The sequence below is a fragment of the Staurois parvus genome, unplaced genomic scaffold, assembly GCF_062004578.1.
Source record: "Staurois parvus isolate SC_StPar_1 unplaced genomic scaffold, SC_StPar_1.0 ptg002181l, whole genome shotgun sequence".
In the NCBI taxonomy this organism is placed as follows: domain Eukaryota; kingdom Metazoa; phylum Chordata; class Amphibia; order Anura; family Ranidae; genus Staurois; species Staurois parvus.
In genome coordinates, this window is record NW_028319977.1 from 1589133 (window position 1) to 1599819 (window position 10687).

Sequence of the window (10687 nt, forward strand, 5' to 3'; positions counted from 1 at the left end):
CACTGCCAGAGCCCTACAAAATTACCTCCAGCGGGCCACTGGTGTGAATGTCTCTGACCAAACAATCAGAAACAGACTTCATGAGGGTGGCCTGGGGGTCTCAAAGTCCTCTAGTGGTCCCTGTGCTCACTGACCAGAATTATAGAGCTCGATTGGCATTTGCCATGAAACACCACAATTGGCAGGTCCGCCACTGGCGCCCTGTGCTTTTAACAGATGAGAGCAGGTTCACCCTGAACACATGTGACAGACGTGAAAGGGTCTGGAGAAGCCATGGAGAACGTTCTGCTGCCTGTAACATCGTGGTGGGTCAGTGATGGTCTGGGGAGGTATATCCATGGAGGGACGTACAGACCTCTACAGGCTAGACAATTGCACCCTGACTGGCATAGGTATCGGGATGAAATCCTTGGACCCATTTTCAGACCCTACTCTGGTTTAGTCGGTCTGGGGTTCCTTCTGGCACATGACAATGTCTGGCCTCATGTGGTGAGAGTATGCAGCCAGTTCCTGGAGGATGAAGGAATTGATACCATTAAATGGCCTCCATGCTCGCCTGACCTAAATCCAATAGAACACCTCTGGGATATCATGTTTCTGTCCATCCAACATCAACAGGTTGCAACTCAGACTGTCCAGGAGCTCAGTGATGTCCTGGTCCAGACCTGGGAGGAAATACCCCAGGACACCATATCTCATCTCATTAGGATCATGCCCGACTTGTCAGGCATGCATACAAGCATGTGGGGGCCGTACCCTTAGGTTCCATAAAACCGTTGTTGAGCAACCTAGGTATAAACAATCCAGTAACTTTATAGAGTAACCAAAAAGCTTCCTTTACCTTCTCTAAATAAAGCTGGCCATACATGGCTCACATTTTGGCTGATTACTCCTGTACCAGGTAAAATTTGAGCAATGGGTGGTCCTGGATCACTCCATCCATTGGCTGAATGAGAAAATTATTTGTGTGTATGGCTAGCCTAAAGCTTACAGGTATGTATAATATAACCACACCTGGAATTCTTCTTCAGGACTAGAGACTGAACCCAACAATCCCCTAAAGTGGTATGCACTAACAATTCTTTTCCTCTAAGAGATTTTTAGAATCTAACCTAAGGAAAGGTTGTGTCCTAGCAGCCCATAGAATCCTCAATGATTATAACATCTGGATCTCAAAAACTGGTTCCAGAACCTCTAATAACAGACCAACATTTGGTCCATTGTTGGAGAATCCAGGACAACTGATGTTTATGTTTGTTCACTGCAAAGATCAGGAAAATAGAATGAAGCATGGGAAGAGTATTTAAGATAATATAAGCCAATGCCACATCAGTAAAAGAAGACGATGAATAGGTTGGATTAGCATTTATAGCAATATGGATTGCACAGCTGAAGAAAGAGATGGTTGTAAACCATATAGCCTTGTAGTAGGAATCCAGGTGAGTCATTTTTGTTTCACATTTCATTCTTCTGACGTGGAGACTGAGGTAGGCAATGAGAGGAAGAGCTGCCAAGAGGTAGATTAGAAATGCCATGATATTCCACAGCAAGAACAGCTTAACTTTAAGATGGGTGAAATCAAGAGTAAAATCAACAGTGTCATTGCTTGAAAATTCAAAATGAGTTATCCAGACATTCAGTGAGGCTTCACTGGCAGATATCAACACAGACCCAACAATCAGATGGATGACTCTTGTAGATATGATGCTCTTTAGACATTGAAAGAAAACATTGTGAAAGTTGGAGATCTTCAAGCAGAAGACTACGGAAAGGAAAGTCAAAAACCACACAGAAGAGTAGTTGGAAGTGACCTGGACAAAGTGAAAAAGAATACTAATTACTACTGACTTTTTTAATAGAAGCTTCCGAAAACTGTCCAACAAGCAGGTCAACAAGAAGATGGCCCTTGATATCTCAAGGGAGGTGATAATGTGGTCAGTAGGAGCTAGTGGTCTTCCTCTAATCCAGTCAACGATGTTCCCAACTATGACAAATACATGTACGATTATTCCAGCTGAAAAGACAACTGTGACCGAAACAATGAGGGTTATAGTTTGAACAATATTGTATTCCTTTGAAGAAGCCATTATTGATATGTATACCGTTTTCTTGAAAGGTAGAATGGGAAGTGGTGCCTACATCAGGTGCTCTACTTCAGTGCATGATGCAAATGGCAATGCAAAACATTTCAGCTATTTATACATACGCAAATAAAGATGATGAGACCGAAAAGTCCAAATTCATGCTGCTCGCAGCTGGTAATCAAATGAGATTTCAGTTTATTTTATTTAAATGGTAAAAGTGTTATACGACTACTTTGGAGTTAATTTACTAAAGGTAAACAGACTGTCTACTTTGCAAAGGAAATTTCCTATAGTTTAACACAGAATACCCAATGGCATGCAAGGAAATTTGTATTTGTGCTTGCTCTTAATTGGATGATGGAAGTCAGTAGAGCTTCACTTCACTCACATTTGCCTTTAGTAAATGAACTCCTTTATATATACAAGTGGGGTTATTTAGTAAGCCAATTGCAGAGCACTGTCTTTGGAGTCGATTCTGCACTCTGGATTGCCTGTTAGACTCAATCAATGCTGATGACTGTATATTATATTAGAAGTACCTACAAGTAGAAGAAGGATCTGTATTGAATTTGGGAGGTGGGGTCACTATGCTGTTTTATGTGGCACCCAGGGGCGGACTGACCATTAGAGCACTCGGGCACTGCCCGAGGGCCCAGGGTCAGTAGGGGGCCCCATGAAATGCCCCTGGTACCTTTTTATAGGCTTTTTTGGGTGTGCTTGGAGTGTGGTCAAGGACACAGGGGCCCCATGATCCCCTATTGCCGGGAGCCCCATGAGTTGTCAGTCCTCCCCTGGTGGCACCCCTGTCCCTTTGTTTACATTCACCTGTCAGCCAGCCACCCTGTCCCCAGCTGACACCTGAATGACCAAACTTGGCCCTAACTGAATTCATTTCTAACATCACCCTGACACAAAGCTCTCAAATGTTCCTCTTTCATTACCAAATCTCACTGTCACTCTTTTCTCCTCAGTTGACCCTCTGACCCTCCTTTTGGTCTAAATCAGGGGTGTCAAACTCCATTTCATCGCGGGCTGTATCAGCATTATGGTTGCCCTCAAAGAGCCGGTTGCAGGGGTGGACTGACAAATCATGGGGCCCCTGGGCAATAGGGGATCATGGGGCCCCTGTGTCCTTGCCCAAACTCAAAAAAGGCCTATGAAAAAGATACCAGGGGCATCTCATGGGGCCCCCTTAATGACCCCAGGCCCTCAGGCAGTGCTCGAATTTCCAAATGGTCAGTCCGCCCCTGGCCAGTTGTATCTGTAAGACTAGATGTCCAGAGCACCCCACCTCCCCCATTACATCTGATGTCAAGAATCCCACACCCTCTCTAACAGCACCGTGCACCCCCTTTGGGGACAGAGCTAGAAAGCAGAAAGTGCAGGGTCTGGAGGAGGACCAGAGGAGGAGTGGAGTCAGTTACCAGAGTCCGCTGAATGCTGAGACCAGGGGAGGCAGAGATAAGGGAGTGCTGCAGCTGCACTGAGAGGCGCAGGATCTATAGGAGGAGTTCTATTCTCTCTGTTGCCGACTGCTGAGACAAGGTGGGGGCAGAGACAAGGGGGTTCCTGCAGGAGGGGTGCAAGGGCCACATGAAATGGCCTGGAGAGCCGGATTCGGCCCGCGGGCCTTGTGTTTGACATATGTGGTCTAAATTATACATTCAATAAAAAATACTATTTAAATACCTGAATGATACTAAAAAAAGTATTAGTCCTCATGTACACTGGACGTTTTTACAGCTGCTCTTTTTGGCTTTTGACAGTTTTTGATGTTTTTTTTCTACATATGGTAAACCCCTCATCATATTATCCTATGTGTCCATGCACACATAGACTGGAATCAACATTTTTTGGCAGGGGCGTTTTTTGGCTGGAAAAAAACATAGGTCTAGTAGGGTTCCATAGGAGTTTCTTAGCTGTAAAAACGCTCTAATGCTGAAAAACGCTGAAAAATGTGGTAAAATGCCACAAACCAGCATTTTTGGAATTTTTGTGACCCAAAAAAATGCTATAAAATGCAAACGTTGAAAAACTCCGCTAAGCGCTAATGCAAAAATGCTAAAAAAAAGCTGAAAAACTCTTATTGTATTTGTTATTTTGACAAGCCATTATAAAGGAAAAGCAGGTGCACAGTTAGGGTTTCATGGAGGATGTCCTACATTCTAAATATTTTTTGAATGCCCTGATATACACTCACCAGCCACTTTATTAAGTACAACTGTTCAATTGCTTGGTAACACAAATTGCTAATCAGCCAATCACAGGGCAGCAACTCAATGCATTTAGGCATTTAGATGTGGTGAAAATGACATGCTGAAGTTCAAACTGAGTATCAGAATGGGGAAGAAAGGGGATTTAAGTGAATTCGAACATGGCATGGTTTTTGGGGCCAGACGGGCTGGTCTGAGTATTTCAACAACTGCTGATCTACTGGGATATTCATGCACAACCATCCAAAAAAGAGAAAATATCCAGTGAGCAGCAGTTGTGTGGAGGAAAATGCCTTGTTGATGCCAGAGGAGAATTGGCAGACTGGTCGCTGCGACATTCAGATGGTAGGGTCAGAATTTGGTTTAAAGAACATTAAAACATGGATCCATCCTGCCTTCCCACATGGAAGAAAAATATATTTGAAATATATTTTAAAAATATTCTTCCCAAATATATTAACATATATTTGAAATACTACAATTTTGGCCATATGCAATATATTTCCAAATATATTTCAATAAATATATATATATATATATATATATATATATATATATACATATATATATATACTGTATGTTTAAATGCGTTTTTATTACAAAATATCTGAAAAATATTTTTAAAAACACATATCAAATATACTGTATGTGTTTAAAAATACAAATCTACATTTTTGGAATGTATTTACAAATATATGTAAAAATATATGTTGAAATTACTTTTTTATATGGTAAATAAAAATCTGAAGAATATATTTAAAAAATATAGATTTTTGCATTATCATTATCTGTATTCTCTTGTTTGAGTTACTGCTGTATCGCTGTAGGTTGTGCCTGCTGTTTCGCTTAGGCACCCTGTACATGTCTTTTGTACCATTATGTTCTTTCTTAATAAAGGCTTTCTTTTTGGAAAAAAAAAATATATATATATAGATTTTGAAAAATATATATTTTTAAAATCCAAGGGAGCGTGCACAGGCAATGATTTGCAGGGGGACGTTTAGAAACGTCTACGCACATCGGCAGCGCTCCTGTCTGGCAGTTTATCTACATGGGCTGGCCATGAAGTGGTTAAATAGGTCATCTATATTCAGTCAACCATTGTGAATATCTCTTGTTTGAAATGGTATCTTGTAAAGAGCAGACACTTCTGTTTCTTGCGAAACTGCTGATATTCCATAACTTTCTTATTGAGTAGTATCTCTTTGGTAATTTATGGATCAAAATCATAACACCCTCCCTACAGCACTGCCAATGATCCCAGGAGTCCTAGAAGTTTTCTGTCTTTTGGTGGGTCCCCTAACCTTCTCAGTCCATGGTGTGCAGACAGTGAAGAGATGATGTGCTGTAACCTTCAGCAAACAATCAGTGAGACGTAATTAAGTGCTGTAACCTCTAGCAACCAATCATTGAGTGGTAAGGATGAGCAGTAACCTCTAGCAACCAATGGGCAAGTGGTAATGATGTTCAGTACCCTCTAACAACCAATCAGTGAGCAGTAATAATGTGCAGTAACCTCTAGCTACCAACCAGTGATCAGTAATGATATGCAGTAACCTCTAGAAATCAATCAGTGAGCGGTAAGGATGTGCAGAAACCTTAAGAAACCAATCAGTGAGCAGTAATGATGTGCAGTAACCTCTAGCAACCAATCAGCAAGCAGAAATCATGTGCTGCAACCTCTAGCAACTAATTAGTGAGCCATAATGTGTACTGTAACCTCTAGCAACCAATCAGTGAGCGGTAATGCTATGATGTAACCTCCAGCAATCAATTGCAATTGCTGCCTGATCTGCTGCAGTAAACTGATTTTGAGTTTATCTGCTATTTATTGTATGTCTCAGAGCAAGTGGAGAGTGAAATTGCATGGGGGGGGGGGTCTAAAAAATGTTTGCCCAGGGTCCAATCATTGTTAAAGATGGCCCCTTATCTTAGGCATTGGAGGTGTCACAGGACAGAGGGAGAGGGGAAGCTACCTGCTGAAATGAAAAGTCCAAAAACCTGGCAACGTAATTCATGTTGGATCTACTTCAGGGGACATTTTGTTTATTTTTGTGTATATATATACAGTTGCAAGAAAAAGTATGTGAACCCCTTGGGATTACGTGGAGTTTTGCATGAATTGGGCATAAAATGTGCTCTGAACGTCATCTAAGTCACAACAATAGAAGAACACAGTCTGCTGAACATAATACTACACAAACATTAGATGTTGCCATGGTTTAATTGCACATAACATGTAAACATTCACAGTGCAGGGAGGAAAAAGTATGTGAGGCCCTAGCTTAATGACTTCTCCCAGAGCTAATTGGAGCCAGGAGTGAGCCAACCTTGACTCCAATCAGTGTGATGATATTGGATGTGTTGCTGACAGCTGTCCTGCCCTTAAAAAACACACACCTGTTTTGGGTTTACTGGTTTCAAGAAGCACTGTCTGATGTGAACCATGCCTCGCAGAAAAGAGCTCTCAGAAGACCTACGATCAAGAATTGTTGACTTGCAAGAAGCTGGAAAGGGTTACAAAAGTATCTCCAAAAGCCTTGATGTTCATGTGTCCACGATAAGACAGACTGTCTACAAATGGAGAAAGTTTAGCACTGTTGCTACTCTCCCTAGACGTGGTCGTCCTGTAAAAATGACTGCAAGAGCACAGCGCAGAATGCTGCATGAGGTAAAGAAGAATCCCAGAGTGTCAGCTAAAGACCTACAGAAATCTCTGGCACATGCTAACATTTTTGTTGACACATCTACAATAAGGAAAACATTAAACAAGAATGGAGTACATGGGAGGACACCACGGAGGAAGCCATTGCTGTCCAAAAAGAATATTGCAGCACGTTTGAAGTTTGCAAAAGAGCACCTGGATGTTCCACAGCACTACTGGCAAAATATACTGTGGACAGATGAAACCAAGATTGAGTTGTTTGGGAAGAACACACAACACTATGTGTGGAGAAAAAAAGGCACAGCACACCAACATCAAAACCTCATCCCCACTGTAAAACATGGCGGAGGGAGCATCATGGTTTGGGGCTGCTTTGCTGCCTCAGGACCTGGACGGATTGTTGTCATTGATGGGAAAATGAATTCCAGAGTTTATCAAGACATTTTGCAGGAAAACATACGACCATCTGTCTGCCAACTGAAGCTCCGCAGTGGATGGGTGATGCAACAGGACAATGACCCAAAGCATACAAGTAATTCAACAAAACAATGGCTGCAACAGCACAGAATACGCCTTCTGGAGTGGCCCAGTCAGAGTCCTGACCTCAACCCAATTGAAACGCTGTGGCATGACCTTAAGAGAGCGATTCAACCAGACATCCCAAGAATATTGCTACACTGAAACAGTTTTGTGAAGAGGAGTGGTCCAAAATTACTCCAGATCGTTGTGCAGGTCTGATCTGCAACTACAGGAAATGTTTGGTTGAGGTTATTGCTGCCAAAGGAGGGTCAACCAGGTATTAAGTCCAAAGGTTCACATACTTTTTCCTCCCTGCACTGTGAATGTTTACATGTTATGTGCAATTAAACCATGGCAACATCTAATGTTTGTGTAGTATTATGTTCAGCAGACTGTGTTCTTCTATTGTTGTGACTTAGATGATGTTCAGAGCACATTTTATGCCCAATTCATGCAAAACTCCACGTAATCCCAAGGGGTTCACATACTTTTTCTTGCAACTGTATATATATATATATATATATATATATATATATACAGGTGAAACTCAAAAAATTAGAATATTGTGCAAAAGTTCATTTATTTCAGTAATGCAACTTAAAAGGTGAAACTAATATATGAGATAGACTCATTACATGCAAAGCAAGATAGTTCAAGCCGTGATTTGTCATCATTGTGATGATTATGGTTTACAGCTCATGAAAACCCCAAATCCACAATCTCAGAAAATGAGAATATTCCATGCAATCAATAAAACAAGGATTGTACATAGAACAATATCGGACCTCTGAAAAGTAGAAGCATGCATATGTACTCAGTACTTGGTTTGGGCCCCTTTTGCAGCAATTACTGCCTCAATGCGGCGTGGCATGGAAGCTATCAGCCTGTGGCACTGCTGAGGTGTTATGGAAGACCAGGATGCTTCAATAGCGGCCTTCAGCTCTTCTGCATTGTTTGGTCTCATGTCTCTCATCTTTCTCTTAGCAATGCCCCATAGATTTTCTATGGGGTTCAGGTCAGGCGAGTTTGCTGGCCAATCAAGCACCCTGGACTTAATGAAGCACAGTGGACCAACACCGGCAGATGACATGGCTCCCCAAATCAGCACAGACTGTGGAAACTTCTCACTGGACTTCAAGCATCTTGCAGTGTGTGCCTCTCCATTCTTCCTCCACACTCGGGGTCCTTGGGCCTCTCTATTCTTCCTCCATACTCTGGGTCCTTGGTTTCCAAATGAGATGCAAAAGTTGCTCTCATCAGAAAAGAGGACTTTGGACCACTGAGCAACAGACCAGGTCTGTTTTTCTTTAGCCCAGGTAAGACGCTTCTGATGTTTGTTGTTCAGGAGCAGCTTAACAAGAAGAATACGACATTTGAAGCCCATGTCCAGGATCCAACTGTGTGGTGGCTCTTGATGCACCGACTCCAGCCTCAGTCCACTCCTTGTGAAAGTCCCCAACACTTTTGAATGGCCTTTTCCTGACAATCCTCTCCAGGCTGCGGTCATCCCTGCTGCTTGTGCACCTTTTTCTTCCACACTTTTCCTTCCACATAACTTTCTATTAATGTGCTTTGATACAGCACTTTGGGAACATCCAACTTCTTTTGCAATTACCTTTTGAGGCTTTCCCTCCTTATGGAGGGTGTCATTGATGGTTTTCTGCACAACTGTCAGGTCAGCAGTCTTTCCCATGATTGTGATTCCTACTGAACCAGACTGAGAGACCATTTAAAGGCTCAGGAACCCTTTGCAGGTGTTATGGCTTAATTAGCTGATTAGAGTGGGACACTTTGAGCCGAGAATATTGCACCTTTTCACAATATTCTCATTTTCTGAGATTGTGAATTTGGGGTTTTCATGAGCTGTACGCCATAATCATCACAATGATGACAAATCACGGCTTGTACTATCTTGCTTTGCGTGTACTGAGTCTATCTCATATATTAGTTTCACCTTTTAAGTTGCATTACTGAAATAAATAAACTTTTGCACGATACTCTAATTTTTTGAGTTTCACCTGTATATAATCTGATCCTGATGTTCCTATGTACATTTGTATTCACCGGCATGGCCAGGAGAACTGTGCCTGAGCTAGCTCTGACAGCTCATGGATAACTACCAACAATCGGGGGCTGGGAGGATGAGCTCCTGATGTTGTCATCACTGTGTAGCCAATCACGGTGCTGCATGATCTGGAGGCCACTCTGCCAGCCTTGAGCTGATCATGCTTTAGTGCCGGTAACAATTCTGGATGGCTATGCACAGAGTGGTGTTCTATGCACAGAGTGGTGTTCTATGCACAGAGTGGTGTTCTATGCACAGAGTGGTGTTCTGTACACAGGGTGGTGTTCTATACACAGAGTGGTGTTCTATGCACAGAGTGGTGTTCTATACACAGGGTGGTGTTCTATGCACAGAGTGGTGTTCTATGCACAGGGTGGTGTTCTATGTACAGAGTGGTGTTCTATGCACAGGGTGGTGTTCTATACACAGGGTGGTGTTCTATACACAGAGTGGTGTTCTATGCACAGAGTGGTGTTCTATGTACAGGGTGGTGTTCTATGCACAGGGTGGTGTTTTATACACAGAGTGGTGTTCTATACACAGAGTGGTGTTCTATGCACAGAGTGGTGTTCTATGCACAGAGTGGTGTTCTGTACACAGGGTGGTGTTCTATGCACAAGGTGGTGTTCTATGCACAGGGTGGTGTTCTATGCACAGAGTGGTGTTCTGTACACAGGGTGGTGTTCTATGCACAGAGTGGTGTTCTATGCACAGAGTGGTGTCCTATGCACAGAGTGGTGTTCTATGCACAGGGTGGTGTTCTATGCACAGAGTGGTGTTCTGTACACAGGGTGGTGTTCTATGCACAGAGTGGTGTTCTATGCACAGAGTGGTGTTCTATGCACAGGGTGGTGTTCTATGTACAAAGTGGTGTTCTATGCACAGGGTGGTGTTCTATGCACAGGGTGGTGTTCTATGCACAGGGTGGTGTTCTATGCACAGGGTGGTGTTCTGTACACAGGGTGGTGTTCTATGCACAGGGTGGTGTTCTATGCACAGGGTGGTGTTCTATGCACAGGGTGGTGTTCTATGCACAGGGTGGTGTTCTATGCACAGAGTGGTGTTATATGCACAGAGTGGTGTTCTATGCACAGGGTGGTGTTCTATGCACAGAGTCGTGTTTTATGCACAGGGTGGTGTT

The 10687-nt window shown here is 42.8% G+C and overlaps 1 protein-coding gene across 1 annotated transcript; it reads right to left on the bottom strand.

Annotated features, from left to right (window-relative positions):
* Nucleotides 1-1172: 1172 nt before the first annotated feature.
* On the bottom strand, nt 1173-2087 carry LOC149432240 (taste receptor type 2 member 125-like). Its single transcript, XM_089665361.1, has one exon. The coding sequence runs from the start codon at nt 2085-2087 to the stop codon at nt 1173-1175; it is 915 nt and encodes a 304-aa protein (XP_089521487.1).
* Nucleotides 2088-10687: the final 8600 nt, after the last annotated feature.

Bases quoted from the DNA above. Each gene is read 5' to 3' on its own strand.
- LOC149432240 (XM_089665361.1), bottom strand. From the start codon at position 2,087: ATGGCTTCTTCAAAGGAATACAATATTGTTCAAACTATAACCCTCATT.